The sequence below is a fragment of the Enoplosus armatus genome, chromosome 3 (assembly GCF_043641665.1).
Source record: "Enoplosus armatus isolate fEnoArm2 chromosome 3, fEnoArm2.hap1, whole genome shotgun sequence".
In the NCBI taxonomy this organism is placed as follows: domain Eukaryota; kingdom Metazoa; phylum Chordata; class Actinopteri; order Centrarchiformes; family Enoplosidae; genus Enoplosus; species Enoplosus armatus.
The window spans coordinates 161,418-179,162 of NC_092182.1; the positions used below are offsets into that span (position 1 = coordinate 161,418).

General features: G+C 41.6%; 1 protein-coding gene across 1 annotated transcript in view; it reads left to right on the forward strand.

The window, feature by feature from the left end:
* The first annotated feature begins 14,005 nt into the window (after positions 1–14,005).
* The window catches only part of LOC139282313 (dihydropyridine-sensitive L-type skeletal muscle calcium channel subunit alpha-1-like), a 48,704-nt gene continuing 44,964 nt past the window's right edge, over positions 14,006–17,745 (forward strand). The window contains exons 1-2 of the mRNA XM_070901938.1: positions 14,006–14,193; positions 14,437–14,542. Of these exons, the coding sequence (XP_070758039.1) occupies positions 14,006–14,193; positions 14,437–14,542 (294 nt within the window). The remainder of the gene's footprint in view (positions 14,194–14,436; positions 14,543–17,745) is intronic.

Genomic DNA, 17,745 nt, shown 5'->3' on the forward strand with positions numbered 1-17,745 from the left:
CACACTTTCTACTTTTAAGAGTAGGCTTAAAACTTTTTGATAACGCTTATAGTTAAGGGTTGGCTCAGGCCTGCCTGGACCAGCCCCCTAGTTATGCTGCTATAGGCCTACATTGCTGGGGAGACTTCCCATGATGCACTGAGCTTTCCTCCTCTTTCTCTTCATCTTTGCACATTCATCACAGTCCAATGCATGTTACTAACTTTATTTCTTCCCCGGAGTTTCTTTGTGCTTTGTCGTCTCGCAGTTTGCTGTGGATCGTGGTCCTGGTACGCCTGGGTGCTGCCGCCATGGGCCTGCCTGACTCTCATCACTTCAGTTATTATGTTTAGTCGTAGTTCTGTTACTATTAAAGCTACTATTATTAATCTCAGCTAGTATTACAGCTGTAACTACTATTATCAGTCATATTTCCAGTATAATTATATGTATAGCTGCTATTTCTACTGCTAGTGCTGCCATACATCTCTGCCTGTCTGTCTGTCTGTCTGTCAGTCTGTCTGTCTATCTGTGTCTCTACGTCTATCTCTCTCTCTCTGTCTCTTTCTGTCTGTCTGTCTGTCTGTCTGTCCCCCCCCCCCCCCCCCCCCCCTTCTCTCTCTCAAACCCAACCGGTCAAAGCAGATGACCGCCCACCTAGAGTCTGGTTCTGCTCGAGGTTTCTGCCTCTTAAAAGGAAGTTTTTCCTTGCCACTGTCGCCAAAGTGCTTGCTCATGGTGGGAACTGTTGGGTCTCTGTAATAACATTATAAAGAGTCGGTCTAGACCTGCTCTATTTTGTAAAGTGTCATGAGATGACTTTGTTGTGATTTGACGCTATATAAATAAAATTGAATTGAAATTGAATTATGTTCTCTTCTTGGCCCGAGCCTGTGTGCTCTTTCCACTGTGAATTTTCCCCGGTGCGGCGCCAACTCCAGTGCCTTCGGTATCCAGCTTTCCAGGAAGCCGCAGGTATCTTCACCCTCCGCGCCCTCAGGTAGATTAACAAGTCGTATGTTGGAGCGACGTGACCGAGCCTCCAGGTCCAGTATTTTTCCTTCCAGGTCTTTATTTTTCCCCTCTAGGTTTTCCACCTTCTCTTGGAGCTCAGCTACCTCGTCCTCTGTTGTTGAAATTCTCATCTCTGCCTGTGTGACTCTTTCTGAACAGTCTATAATGTCTTTCCTTACATTTTCAATCGCAGTGAGAATGCCGTAAAATTTAGATGAAAACTTGGACTTCATGTTGTTAATAGCTACCAGTATTACTGTCAACGTGGTACTGGACTCCTCAGTTACAGTAGTGTTATCCCCCTCCGATTGTTTCTCGGCGCTAGCATTAGCATCGGCGCCAGCGTCAGTGTTAGCTTCCATGGCTTCATTGTTGGCGGTTAACTTGGACTTGACACTCGGTGTTGTAAAACCCTCTAGGCTAGACTGGAGTGCCCGGCCGCGACCCGTCCTCCTTTGTGACATTGGTACTTCCTTCAACGCTGATGTTGCAGGTGGGCCGAACGTTACCCCCGAAACAAGCTTTTTATAAAGGATTTGGTGGTTCTAGTGGCAGAGCAGACTTACACGCGTCCTTTCAGCAAGCCGCCATAACCGGAATTCACATTAACGATTTTTCATTAAAATATGTATTTCACAATTGGAATTGCGGGAGGGGCGGCGCCCCAACACCCTTAATGGACCACACGCCATTGATGGTGACTGAAATGCGAGTCTTTCCTTTTTGACCGCTCCAAGCACCTGTACCGTAATAGCACTAATAGACGCGCATCAACATCCAAGCGGAGGTTGCCTTAACCACCTTCACTCAATGACGGCTCACTTGACCGAAATCCCATCAGTAATGTGCCTGGCTTGAAAGTACCAAGACTAACGTTACAGTAAGTATGTTTCTTGAACGTCACATTTGAGAAGTTTTGAATAACGCTTTTTAGAAACATTGCCAATGTCGTATGTGCTAAAAAAACTAAATTAATTAAAGCACGGTGTTTGACGTACTGACGTACTGACGTACTGCGGTAAGCGTATTGTTTCACTTCTGGTTTCTGTGTCACTGGTAGCCTGTGTTTGGCTGCTCTAAGCTCAAACAAGTTATACTTATAACTTGAGGTGGTGTCCAGCAAACGATGTGGGCTTCGTAGATAATTGGCGGACTTTCTGGAGGAGACCTGGTCTGATGAGGAGAGACGGCATTCATCCCACTTTGGATGGAGCGGCTCTCATATCTAGAAATCTGACCGACTTTATTAGTGAACCAAAACCGTGACAACCCAGAGTCCAGACCAGGAGGCAGAGTCGCAGTCCTACACGCTTCTCTGCGCTTCCATTAGAGCAGTTATCCACCCAAAACCCCATAATGACTGTGTCTGCCCCCCGACCACTTAAATTAATTCAACCAAAGTTAAACAGGAGAGGAGTCATTAATAAAAACTTAATAAAAATTAAGACCACTACTGCTATAGGCCAAAACAATAGGAAAATTAAGTGTGGACTGTTAAATATCAGATCTCTGTCATCTAAAGCTGTATTAGTAAACGAGCTAATATCAGAGAATCATATTGATCTACTGTGTCTGACAGAAACCTGGCTGTGTCATGAAGAGTATGTTAGCCTGAATGAATCCACTCCGCCCAGTCATACTAATACTCACATCCCTCGAGGCACCGGCCGAGGAGGTGGAGTTGCAGCCATTTTTGACTCAAGCCTGTTGATGAACTCTAGACCTAAATTGGATTATAACTGATTTGAAAGCCTCGTTATGAGTCTCTCACTCCCAACCTGGAAAACACTGAAGCCAGTCTTATTTGTTATAGTCTATCGCGCTCCAGGTCCATACTCTGAATTCTTATCTGAATTCTCAGAGTTTTTATCAGGTTTAGTCCTTAAAACAGACAAAGTCATTATCGTAGGGGATTTTAATATTCATGTGGATGTTGATAAGGATAGCCTTAGTACTGCATTTACCTCTTTATTGCATTCGATTGGCTTCTGTCAGAGGGTACAGAAACCCACTCACTGTTTTAATCACACCCTCGACCTGGTTCTGACATATGGACTTGAAATTGAACATCTAACTGTCTTTCCACAGAATCCTTTGTTATCGGACCATTATTTAATAACTTTTGAATTCCTATTACTGGACTACACGCCATTAGGCAAAAAAGTCTACACCAGACATCTATCTGATAGTGCTGTAGCTAAATTTAAGGAAGTGATTCCATCGGCATTAAATTCAATGCCATGTCTCAATACAACTGAGGACTCCTATGCTAACCTTCGTCCCTCTCAAATAGACAATGTTGTTGACAGTGCTGCAGGCTCAATGCGATTGACACTTGACTCTATTGCCCCTCTTAAAAAGAAGATAATAAAACAAAGAAAGTCAGCTCCATGGTATAACACCCAAACCCGCAAATTAAAGCAAACAGTGCAGAAACTTGAAAGGAAATGGCGCTCCACCAAACTAGAGGAATCACGTTTAATTTGGCAAGATAGTCTTAGAATTTATAGGAAGGCCCTCTGTAAAGCCAGAGCAGCCTATTACTCATCATTAATAGAAGAGAACAAGAACAACCCCAGGTTTCTCTTCAGCACTGTAGCCAGGCTGACAGAGAGTCACAGCTCTATTGAGCCATGTATTCCTATAAGCCTCAGCAGTAATGACTTCATGAGCTTCTTTAATGATAAAATTCTAACTATTAGAGACAGAATTGATCACCTCCTGTCTTCAGGTGGTACCTTACCTTCAAACACAGGAATCTCAGAAATAGCTGTAAAACCTGATGTATATTTAGATTGCTTTTCTCCCATTGACCTTCACCAAATTACTAAAACTATCTCTTCATCTAAGCCATCAACTTGTCTCTTAGACCCCATCCCAACCTGGCTGCTCAAAGAGGTTTTACCTTTAGTCAGCACTTCTTTACTAGACATGATCAATCTGTCTTTATTAACAGGCTACGTACCACAGTCCTTTAAAGTTGCTGTAATTAAACCTCTTCTTAAAAAGACCACACTTGATCCAGAGGTTTTAGCCAACTATAGACCTATATCTAACCTCCCCTTTCTCTCCAAGATCCTTGAGAAAGCAGTCGCCAACCAGCTGTGTGACTTTCTACATGACAATAGGTTGCTTGAGGACTTTCAGTCAGGTTTCAGAGCTCATCATAGCACAGAGACGGCACTGGTGAAAGTTACAAATGACCTTCTCACTGCATCAGACAAAGGACTTGTCTCTATACTTGTTTTGTTAGATCTTAGTGCTGCATTCGACACCATTGACCATAATATCCTATTACAGAGACTGGAACATTTAATTGGCATCAAAGGAACCGCACTAAGCTGGTTTAAGTCGTATTTATCAGATCGATCTCAGTTTGTACATGTGAACGATGAATCCTCCATGTACGCCAAAGTCAGTCATGGAGTTCCACAAGGTTCTGTGCTTGGACCAATACTATTCACCTTATATATGCTTCCTTTAGGGGATATTATTAGAAAACACTCCATACATTTTCATTGCTATGCAGATGATACCCAGCTATATTTATCGATCAAGCCAGAAGAACCTCATCAGTTAGCCAACCTCCAAGCATGCCTTAAGGACATAAAGACCTGGATGACCTGTAATTATCTAATGTTGAACTCAGACAAGACAGAAGTTATTGTTCTTGGCCCTGAACACCTCAGAAACACAGTATCTAAGGATATTGTTACCCTAGATGGCATTGCCCTGGCCTCCAGCGCCACCGTGAGGAATCTCGGAGTTCAGGACATGTCCTTTAACTCCCACGTAAAACAAACTTCACGGACTGCCTTTTTTCACCTCCGTAATATTGCAAAAATCAGGAAGATCCTGTCTCAAACAGATGCAGAAAAATTAGTCCATGCATTTGTCACGTCTAGGCTGGATTATTGCAATTCCTTATTATCAGGCTGTCCCAATAAGTCCCTGAGGACTCTCCAGCTGATCCAGAATGCTGCAGCACGTGTACTGACAGGAACCAGGAAAAGAGATCATATTTCTCCTGTATTAGCTTCTCTGCACTGGCTCCCTGTAAAATCTAGAATAGAGTTTAAAATCCTTCTCCTCACCTACAAAGCTCTTACTGGTCAGGCACCATCATATCTTAAAGAGCTCATAGTACCCTATTACCCCACTAGAGCACTCCGCTCCCAGAATGCAGGGCTGCTTGTGGTTCCTAGAGTCTCCAAAAACAGAACAGGAGCCAGAGCCTTCAGCTATCAAGCTCCTCTCCTGTGGAATCGGCTCCCAGTTTGGGTCCGGGAGACAGACACACTCTCTACTTTTAAGAGTAGGCTTAAAACTTTGCTTTTTGATATCGCTTATAGTTAAGGGCTGGCTCAGGCCTGCCTGGACCAGCCCCCTAGTTATGCTGCTATAGGCCTACACTGCTGGGGGACCATGATGCACTGAGCTTTCCTCCTCTTTCTCTTCATCTTTGCACATTCATCACAGTCCAATGCATGTTACTAACTTTATTTCTTCCCCGGAGTTTCTTTGTGCTTTGTCGACTCATAGGTCGCTGTGGATCGTGGTCCTGGTACGCCTGGGTGCTGCTGCCGCCATGGGCCTGCCTGACTCTCATCTCTACAGTAATTATGTTTAGTCGTAGTTCTGTCACTATTAAAGCTCCTATTATTAATCTCAGCTAATATTACAGCTATTTCTACTGTTAGTGCTGCCATACATCTTTGCCTACCTATCTGTCTGTCTGTCTGTCTGTCTATTTGTGTCTCTATGTCTATCTCTCTCTCTCTCTCTCTCCCTAAAACCCAACCGGTCAAAGCAGATGACCGCCCACCTAGAGTCTGGTTCTGCTCGAGGTTTCTGCCTCTTAAAAGGAAGTTTTTCCTTGCCACTGTCGCCAAAGTGCTTGCTCATGGTGGGAACTGTTGGGTCTCTGTAATAACATTATAAAGAGTCGGTCTAGACCTGCTCTATTTTGTAAAGTGTCATGAGATGACTTTGTTGTGATTTGGCGCTATATGAATAAAATTGAATTGAATTGAATTGAACTTATATATATTTCATTACAGCAGCTAATCAGCCGCTAACTACTTAAATGTACCCTAGTTCTGCTTAACACTGATAGCTCTCTCCTTCTTTTAGCGACTTTTTTGCTAATCTCACAGTTGTTTACATACTATTCTGTCTGTTACATTAGCTTAGCAGCTAGCGATGGCTTCTCTCTCTCCTTCTCACTCTCCTGCTCTGTCCTGTCAGATGTTTGGTTATTCCTCCGTCTCCTTTAGCGATAATGGTAAATGTAATAAATGTAGTTTATTTAGTGTGCTGGAGGCGAGGCTCAGCGAGTTGGAGGTGCGGTTCCGCACGTCGCAGGTCCTATGCTAGCCTTAGTCCCTCCCAAATGGACGATCTTGTTGACAGTGCTGCAGGCTCAATGCCTGACACTCGACTCTATTGCCCCTCTTAAAAAGAAGATAATAAAACAAAGAGGGTCAGCTCCATGATATAACACCCAAACCCGCAAATTAAAGCAAACAGTGCAGAAACTTGAAAGGAAATGACGCTCCACCAAACCGGAGGAATCATGTTTAATTTGGCAAGATAGTCTTAAAACTTATAGGAAGGCCCTCTGTAAAGCCAGAGCAGCCTATTACTCATCATTAATAGAAGAGAACAAGAACAACCCCAGGTTTCTCTTCAGCACTGTAGCCAGGCTGACAGAGTCACAGCTCTATTGAGCCATGTATTCTTATAACCCTCAGCAGTAATGACTTCATGAGCTTCTTTAATGATAAAATTCTAACTATTAGAGACAGAATTGATCACCTCCTGTCTTCAGGTGGTACCTTACCTCCAAACATAGGAATCTCAGAAACAGCTGTAAAACCTGATGTATATTTAGATTGCCTTTCTCCCATTGACCTTCTAATTGCATTAGACAAAGGACTTGTCTCTGTACTTGTTTTGTTAGACAATAGTGCTGCATTCAACACCATTGACCATCATATCCTATTACAGAGACTGGAACATTTAATCGGCATCAAAGGAGTCGCACTAAGCTGGTTTAAGTCGTATTTATCAGATCGAACTCAGTTTGTACATGTTAACGATGAATCCTCCATGTACACCAAAGTCAGTCATGGAGTTCCACAAGGTTCTGTGCTTGGACCAATACTATTCATCTTATATATGCTTCCTTTAGGAGATATTATTAGAAAACACTCCATACATTTTCATTGCTATGCGGGCGATACCCAGCTATATTTATCAATCAAGCCAGAATAACCTCATCAGTTAGCTAAGCTCCAAGCATGCCTTAAGGACATAAAGACCTGGATGACCTGCAATCATAAGTTGAACTCAGACAAGACAGAAGTTATTGTTCTTGGCCCTGAACACCTCAGAAACACAGTATCTAAGGACATTGTTACCCTAGATGGCATTGCCCTGGCCTCCAGCGCCACCGTGAGGAATCTCGGAGTTGTCTTTGATCAGGACATGTCCTTTAACTCCCACGTAAAACAAACTTCAAGGACTGCCTTCTTTCACCTCCGTAACATTGCAAAAATCAGGAAGATCCTGTCTCAAACAGATGCAGTCCATGCATTTGTCACGTCTAGGCTGGATTATTGCAATTCCTTATTATCAGGCTGTCCCAATAAGTCCCTGAGGACTCTCCAGCTGATCCAGAATGCTGCAGCACGTGTACTGACAGGAACCAGGAAAAGCGATCATATTTCTCCTGTATTAGCTTCGCTGCACTGGCTCCCTGTAAAATCTAGAATAGAGTTTAAAATCCTTCTCCTGACTTACAGAGCTCTTACTGGTCAGGCACCATCATATCTTAAAGAGCTCATAGTACCCTATTACCCCACTAGAGCACTGCGCTCCCAGAATGCAGGGTTGCTTGTGGTTCCTAGAGTCTCCAAAAGCAGAACAGGAGCCAGAGCCTTCAGCTATCAAGCTCCTCTCCTGTGGAATCAGCTCCCAGTTTGGGTCCGGGAGGCAGACACACTCTCTACTTTTAAGAGTAGGCTTAAAACTTTGCTTTTTGATAACGCTTATAGTTAGGGCTGGCTCAGGCCTGCCTGGACCAGCCCCAAGCAGATGACCGCCCACCTAGAGTCTGGTTCTGCTCGAGGTTTCTGCCTCTTAAAAGGAAATTTTTCCTTGCCACTGTCGCCAAAGTGTTTGCTCATGGTGGGAACTGTTGGGTCTCTGTAATAACATCATAAAGAGTCGGTCTAGACCTGCTCTATTTGTAAAGTGTCATGAGATGACTTTTGTTGTGATTTGACGCTATGTAAATAAAATTGAATTGAAATGAATTGATCTTACTCAAGTACAAAAATGCATTTTTAAAGAAAAACTGAAAAAGGGCAGTTATACCATCTCCAGCTGCAGCCTCATTGTATCTCGGCGTTAACAGAGAGCCTTGGTGGACTTGGATTAAGTTGACACAACACCAGCCAGAGCGTGCACAAAACACGATAACAGACTTTCGATTAATATAACGCCAAATTAAAAAAAGACAGAACGAGGAAATAGCGACCACTGAAAAGCATACTGCTTTTAACAGCATGTTACTTGAGTAAAAATGTTACTTGAATACAATTAACTTAAGAAAACGAAATGACGTAAATGTACCTCGTAATTACTCACCCAAGAGCAAGAATGTTTGTTGCTAAAGTTACATTTGCGCATTAATGCAGTCCACAAGGTCGACTTGCCTGACTTCGAATCACTATATAGCTTAATTTTTACTTAGCCTACACAGCGCAGTAAAGTTGTCATGTTTGGTAACTTGCAGAAACGCAAAACAATGTTCAACTGCTTTAGCAACGTGGTTATAAATTGTTCGTTAACAATAATTAAACAGGTCTTACCTTTGGGAAAATGGCAGTCCCTGAAATGTGTGGCAGATGATAGACGTCCATGTGGCGCAAAATGGCATGGACGGAAGTGTTAAGTGATTAAAACCAAATACTTCCCAATTAGTAAAATTGATCAATTTTCAACATCCTAATAATAAATATATAATAATGATAATAAATCATTCAAATTTGTTGAATTCAGCTCCATATGATTCCAAACTGCATCTAGTCTGTTTTATTATAAATAGGTTACTATCATTTATTTCATATCTCTTCATTATTAAACTGGTCCCATAATCATTACTTGACTCGTTCAAGTGATTGGTTAACGCTCAAAGTCCCGCGTGCAAACACAACATTTGGGAAAACTGCTGTTAGTTTCTGTGCTGCTCACACCTGGAACTCTTTACAACACTCATTAAAACTCTGATACTCTGCTCTTGAATGTAACTGTTTTTAATTATGTTCTGCTGTCTGTTTTCTCATTAATTACTATTATTATTTTTATTATTTGTCTTTGTTTTTTATTTTCTTTTGTATGTTTGCTGATACTTGTCGACCCATTGAGAGAGGAGACTGTTTCAGCTGTGGGTGTCACAGCGCAGCGGGAGGTGCAGGCCAGTCTGCCGGTGAGGGGCCCTGCTGCAAGTTATGCTCTCTGGTGACCCTGTGAGGAGCAGTGGGACACCAAGTGGATGAGGTCTTCTCGCTGGTCTGGCGGTCTAGTTTCACGGCCGACTGCAAAGGTCCTGGCCTGGCGTCGCTGGCACAGTTCTTCAGGCAATACGGTCCTGGTTGAGTCCTTGAGATGCGGTTGCTGAATGCAAATAAAGTTTTTCTGACTACACTAACTTCTTCAGTTAGGCTCGGGTAACTCCGCTGGCCAGAGGAAAACTTCGAAAGATGAAAAGACCACTTTAAAATCATGAGGCTTAGTGGTACAACAATATAACAATGAAAAGAAATAACTCTTCAGTTTATCACTGAGGCACTCAGAGGCTTGCTCAAAAGGTGAAATTGTGCACGGACTTTAGGAAAAAGAAAAGAAACTTAAAGAAAGACGTCAAAATTACTAAGATAACTAAGAGATGATTCTTGAATTCAAGTTGAGGACCAGCTTGAAGATTGGAGATTGATCTGTCTGGTTTAACCCTGTACCAAAACGAGCGGAATTTGGGATGGAGGAAGGCGTTTCGCGCTGAAACTTTATCTTTGTCTGAAACTAAACTAATATTACTGTTCATGTTTCCTGACTCAAGTGAATTTAAGTTGTATGCGCAAAATTCACATACTCTTAAACATCAATATGGCCATGCAATCGTGAATTAGGACATATTATAACATAACAGTTACACATGGTTTTGCAGCAATTATATTTCAGAAAGTCATTCAAACAGTTATCTAATATTCCTAACTACTAACTATCAAACATACATTTCCAATATTGTTAATAGATGAACAGAGAGTTAATACTTAATTTGATTACACAATACTGTATAATAAACTACCATTTTACACACTTACAATTGCATCCTTAGTAAAGAGAGACTCATTCTCTACGGTCTGTAGATGGCACTGTGACCACATGGTACACGATGTATTAAACCCATGAATTAATAATTAAGTCGTCTTACATCGTACAGGGAATAGAGTTGCACTATTTTCCAGTAGAACACATGCTAAGTAATGTTAGCTTCGTTACTAATTTTAATTTACCATATTTTAATCTTGATTTAGGCTTAGGCTGGGAAAAAAATATAGCAGTGTTACTTCCTCAGGAATGCACTTTTTGCGGTTTTATGACAGGATGTCTGTGAATTTGGGGGAGACACTCTCCTCCATTTTAGTCACTGCACTATTGTTGAAGGAAGGTAGGAAGGTAGGTAGGTGTTCTGTATAGTACTAGCATAATGACAAAGCTCCATGTTTGAGTGATTGAATTATTGACCAACCAGAAACATTACAATCCATCAAGAGGAACATATTTTGCCATAAAAAAATAATACATACACATAGATTGTTTAGTTGCTCCCAGCAATTCTAGTCTTTGATGCCAACCACAGTAATTGTTGATCTAAAGTTTGCTAAATTAACGTAGTCGTAACTTTATAGCCTAGCTTAAGTTAAAACTATACCCATACATCCAGTCTTGGCTCTGCCATGTGAAAGCCCTCCTGTTTATGTCACAATAACTGTTTAGAAAACAGTTCTATATTTTAGGGAACTCACAAATGGCAAGAATCCGTCTCTCGTCTATTCATTTGCACTGCACATCGTGTCATGTAGAAAGAAGTTCACAACATTTCAACTCTGGCGGGGGATGGGAGTGTGCGTGAGACAAGCACGGTTGTGACATTTTCTTGGGATCGTACCCACTTGTCGCTCTGCCTGTCAGATTGCTCGCGCCTCCCTACCTGCCCGCTCGCCTCTCATTGAAAATGAATTACTAGACGCGTCAATCACTCCCCGTCTGAAAAGACCTTTACAGGGGAGCACCGGTACTGTATGGGAGCACCAGTACTGTATAATTTCCCCTCGGGATCAATAAACTATTTCTGATTCTGATTCTGATACAGTTTGCAAATGACTATCAGTGGTATGTAGCAACCAATACAACATAGCTAAGTTACAGCTATCTGGCTAACCTTAACTTGGTTGCTCGCTAACGTTAAATACTATCTGAGTGAATATGTTAGTTGACTAACAACGTTGATTTTAGCCAACAATAAATTATATAACGGTAAAAAGCAAATGTGTATTAATGTTATAGGTTTGGGCAAGTCCATCGACGGTTGTTTTTTTGGGGCTCAGCAACAGACTCTCCTTCAGAGAGCTATCCCAGAGAGACCAGCAGTGGCAGAGAGAGGCAACGGGGGAACACAGTGTGCTTCCCTCGGTATATGTGCTGTATATAACTTGACAGTCAGATAAACGCCTTCCTAACATCAAGACTCTGAAGACAGTTGTCCGATTGTCCACAGGTTTATTGACGTTGCAAGGAAAGGTTTACTAAGGTAGCTAGGTAGACATGAAATTTACTTTGTTTTTTCAAAGTGTACAAATAATATTTACCCTTCCAATTAAACAAAAAATACCAAACACAAAATACACCTCTTTAAACAAAGAGTAACCCTTGAAATAATATTACACACAATTACACTCTTTCCCACCCTTGACCGTTCTACTTATTAAACTATTTACTTCAGCAGGTGGCATGGTGGTGCAGCAGTTAGCACTGTCGCACAGGAAGCAAAGCTGGTTAGAGTGGGTTGGGGGTTCGATCCCCAGCTGCCCCTGTCATGTCGAAGTGTCCTTGAGCAAGATACTGAACCTTAAGTTGCTCCCGATGGAGACCAGCAACTTGCATGGCAGCTCGGTTGCCCTTGGTGTGAATGGGTGAATGAGACTTAGCTGTAAAGAGCTTTGGGAACCGTGAAGGTTGAAAAGCGCTATATAAGTGAGACCTTACTTCATACATATTTATGTTTACATTTTTCACCCCACCTTTTGTTTTCTTTGTAAAGGCCTGTATATTTTGGTGAATGTTTGGGGTTGTTTGCCCAGGTTACGAGTCTGTACTCACGTCTAGAGCCTGCAGGCACGAGCAACAGGACGCTGACTGCTGTTCACTTAGCAACCACTGGTGTCATTAATAATAACGACTTTCTGAAAACTCCATGTAGAACCTTTACAGACAACAAAAATGAAAATGCATAAAGGCTTAGCCAGTCAGAAATGAGGAATTTATGTGTTAAACAACAAATAAGAGTTGGAGATATTCTATACAAAAATACCAAAGGCAAACATATGTCAGCCAAAAAAAAGAAAATGGTTTTCTTTCACAAAGGCTAATGCCAAATCCGGATTCTCAAACCTGTGAGAGTGTCCGATAGGGAGTGAAATGCGCAACACTGCCGGGAAGAGTAGCCCAAACTAGGACATGACTGTAGTTCCTCCTTCACGTTGATAAAGCCAGCCAGTTTCTTAGCAACTGCATCGGTAAAGTCAGTAAAGATGAAGACCACCCTGCTTTCCACAGCCTCCTTTAGTTAAATCCAATTTTTGCGCATCCAGACATTGTAAATGATTCAAGGAGCAAGTTAAATAATGACCGCAGCTACTGTTAGCAGAGTCATGATAGAGCTGTGTTTGGGCTCTACAGTAACTAACGAATTACACCAAATTTGCCATGTTACAAAGGCCCTTGCAGTATATTGAATGTGACTATTTGTGTGACAATAGCCCCTTTTATACAGGCTGTTCAAGGCAGAAATGTAGCTGGCAGCGGAGGTAGCAATGCCAGGCCAACAGTTACAAAGAGCAGATGATGAGAATCGCGCTACACTGGGCCAAATCAAATCATGGACCACCAGGAGTGCCCCTTATTTGGCTGGGCTGTTAGAACATTTAGTAAGATTATTAAAGTTACAGGGAGTCAGAACATACTACAAACCACTCAACACCCAACATCTCTGCTGGCTAGGGATGCATGATTTTTGCCCACATTCAAAATTTGTAGACCTCTCTGTTTGGAAGACAACATGAGTCTGTAACTGCAGACTTTACAACATGTGAAGATGTTCAGACACTAAAGTCTTAAGGCTTGTGCAAATTTTAATTACATTGTTTATAAAGGTTATGGAAATACACTCAAAGTCAGATAGATAGACACCATAAAGTCTGTGGTGGAAATGCTTTTTGGGCTACAGGGGATTGTTTTGTTGCAATACAGTGCTATCCCATTTGTACTTCTACCCCTCTCAGTTTGGGACACACACTTCTAAAAAATACCCTTCACCCAGACTATATCTGTTCAGATGCCCTCTTTTGTCACCCCATGCTGCGACAGCCATGCCCATTGTCTATATTTATTCTCATGACCAAACAGCTGCTCAGTAAACCAATCCCTTACAAGTTGAGGGGACAGCTGCCATTCCGCAGATAGAGACAGAGAAAGAGAGGGAGCTCAGTCAAACCATCAGTGAGAGACAGTGTGTGAGAGATGATTGAGACAAGTTAAGAAGGGTTACAAATGAGTGGACAGACATAGCCGACAGGACTACAAAATTTTGACAGAATCTTTGACCTTTTGGAATACCACGTCCAATTCAAAGTAAACTTGGTACAAATACTCTCTTGAAGTTGCAATGACAGACAGCAGCAGTCCCCCATTGACATCCTACATCATGGATGAGGAAACTCTGAAGAGAAAACAAAAGGAGAAGCTAAAGAAGCTGATGGCTACAGGAGGCAACCCGAGGCCTGCACGCTCTCTCCTATTTTTGACACTAAGGAATCCCTTCCGCAAGGCATGCATCAGTATTGTGGAGTGGAAGTATCCTGCTGTAGTAAAGGCTCACTAGGCAGAGGGACGACTGGATCAAAAAGATAACATGTCATGTGATCGTTGCTACTGCAGACCATATTTATTTTCAGTAATCGTTAAATGTTATATATTTGATGTTCTATCTGTGTGAGAGTGTGTGTGTCAAGGTGTTTGCTGTTTCATTTTTTATGATGTGGTAACATCTCTATGTGAAGTATGATGGCATGGAAGTTTCCTATAAATCACTTTCAGACCTTTTGAAATCATAATCCTACTGGCCATCTTTGCCAACTGTGTGGCCCTGGCTGTGTACTTGCCCATGCCTGAGGAAGACAGCAACAACACCAACAGCAACTTGGTGCGTCAGCATGCTTTTGTTTATGTGAATATTGGACATTATAATATGCTGTAGATACTGATAGTGGTTTGGGCCAGTGGTTCCTAAAGGGCCTTGAGGACAGGCCATATCATTGTTTGTTTTATTGTGTGGTTTTAATAAGGATTTACATTAACTTGAAGTTTTATGTTACGTAAGAAAACAGCAATAAATATAATATATACGTATATAATAACTTTAATATGCAGTTAGCTAATGATATGACAACTCACCGGTTGCCGGTTGACATAGTAACACAATACGCTTTCCAGCTCTGGAGTTTTTCAGGAGCTCAGCAGTCAGAAAAATATTGACTGTCAGAGAAAGCGAAAGGTTTGACAGGACTGAATCTAAGCCCACCAATAAAACAAAAATCAGACTCATCACTACTCGGCTAACGGCTTAATGGACAGGTTTTGGCTGCTTGCGGAAGACTGATATCCATCTACTATGGTTCTGTGTGTAACCAACATCATATGTGACTCTCATTCTTGGTATACATGAAAACAAGAAACCACCCCTTATTGGAGGTTGTGCCCTCTCCATCAACAGCAGCCTCACATGTCCCATTAGAATGCCTGCCTTTAACATATTAGTGTATTTGCGTCGTCTAAATCTGCTGTTTATTTAGAAAATATAACATTCTGTGTACCTACACCAGAGGGGTACAGATGATAACAAAATTACAAAGTTCGCTCACTTCATCAATCAACGTTTTCTAGCTTGTTACGTTATTCTTTACAATGTTAACCAAAATATGACATATAGATGAATAAATGACCCTTCCCTGTCCCTCTTAAAGGACAAGGCAGGCCATGTTTTTTATTTTGCTTTTTGTAAACAAATCCTATCAAAAGATCCAAACCAACAAAGTACTCGTCTGTCCCTCAATACAGTCTCCCGGCTCTACCCTGTCTGTGGCTCTTGAGTCACAAAGGCAGTTTTATATACAAAAAAAAATATTTCCGAACACATCAGGTCAGTGCAGTTTTTTACAAACATTACTTAGCCTGGAGAAAATAGTCCATTTGATGGGGACTAGATTTTCAGATTAAGACTGATATGCATTTGGTGCTCTAGTTAGTGTTTACAGAAGCAGAATGGGGTTTACTTAAACACAGTGTGTGTGTGTTCTTGGTAATGAAGGAACATGTCACCCTGTGCAACACACGCGATACACACTCGATACTTGTTAACAGGATATATTCAGTGTTGATTTGAGTCTGAACATGAGATTGGTCCTCAATAAATTGTAGAAAGTTGCCAGCCTTATCTTTCAACACTGAAATAATCATCAGCTTCCAATTACAGGCAACTGCAAAATAAAAACTTGTTAGTTTGACAATTACACTCAGTGGGCCCTTTATTAAGTCCACTTTTATAATCTAATGCAGCTGTTGTGCCAATTCTACTTTTATGATGCCTGTAATGTTCAGTGTTTGTCAACACTTTAATACACGTGTTAATTATGTTTTAGCAGTACAGATGTAATTAGTGGTGGTGTTGTACTGGACTGCATTATATTGAAATGTGTTTCTAATATTCGGCACCCCTCATATATGAAAATGGGAGGGACAAAATATTTGGAACACCTCTTATTATAATGTATCATGTATTGTGCAGCCATAATGAACACAAGGCGAGCATCTCTGCACAAGCAAAACATTCAGGCTCCTCATTTGTAGCCTGCAACTTTTGCTGGATTACTTTCAGGAAATCAGTGCTGCCCTGAGGAGTTTTGCACCATTAGTAGCGCCAGGTAGCAGTATTTTTAATGTGGGTCCCCAGTTTTTTTTGTTGCACATTGACACACACAGTGGCATGGTGGTGCAGTGGTTAGCATTGTTGCACGGGAGGTAGAGCTGGGTGGAGCGGGTTGGGGATTCAATCCCTGGGTACCCCCTTCTACATGTCAAAGTGTCCTTGAGCAAGACACTGAACCCCATGTGTGAATAGTTACGGTTGAAAAGTGCTATATAAGTGAAGTAAATTTATCATTACACACGTACACACACACACACACACACACACACACACGACATGATGTATATTGCCACCAATGAGAGATGAAGGGGGTGAATTTCATGCAGCGTTCACCATCAGTACTTTAACTCCAGATCTGCTTGGGTGGAGGCCATCTGCCTTGAAAAGGCGCCTACGTCCTCAGAACAGATTGAAGTTATCAATGTAGCTGCAGTTTTGGTGAGCCATATGTTGTGTTTTTATCTTTTACAAGAATAAATTAATGCAGCTCACTAGATGGTAACATATGCTTTGTTGCTGTATTTGAATAAGACAACTTTTGCTACTTGTCAATACTTGTTAATGACATTACAGCTGATCTCAGTGCAGCTGCTGTCGTTCAGGAACATAAACATGTCCCTATGTCTATGTCTCACTAACTGCAAGCATGGAAAACTAATTTTGCTGTAGGTGTGAAGAAATGCAGGTGTTTATATACATTCACAAGTGAATTTCACACTTATCGTCAATTAGTTGACAATTTTTTTCTTTTATGTCACAGACCATAGCACCTGAGAAGCAGTATGTTTTAATTGTCTCTGAGATGGGTTTTTTGCTCCACGTGAGAATTTTATGTAGCTTTTTTCTGTGAGCTGGTTCTGTAATTAATGGTTCAAATCTGTTTTCCAGTTGTCATGTTGGGGATGTCTGAAGTTGAAGTTGGCTGAGCTGAATCCAAAAATCATGCCCTATGTGGCAGTACAGTTTTGCACATTATCCCAGCAGGTAGAACTCCCAGTCACAGCATGAGGCTTCAGTGGTTTCATTTCTGTGGGTCTTGGGGAAAGTTATGGTGTTAGAAAGCAAGAGGAATGTCTGCACGGTAGCAAAGCAGGATGTAGCAAATCAAAGTCCCTCTGTTTGTTTGTCTATGTCCCAATGTGAACATCTCAACCTTGCTAAATCCGGTTTTGACTTTATGGCCAGTTTCGTGTTAAGCCTCACCCATAATGTTGTTATAATATTTATCACTGCACTGCAATCAAACAATCAATTAAAGCTGCAAGCAGTGTTGAACGGACCCTCGCACCTTTGCAGCCATGGTGGTGTGAATTTTGATGAATATTGGACATTACACAAAGGAGATAAATGTCTCTTCCTGTGTCCACTGTATGGCACTAGAGAACATGCACTTTGTTGTGTTGTATGTTATGTTTCTCTAT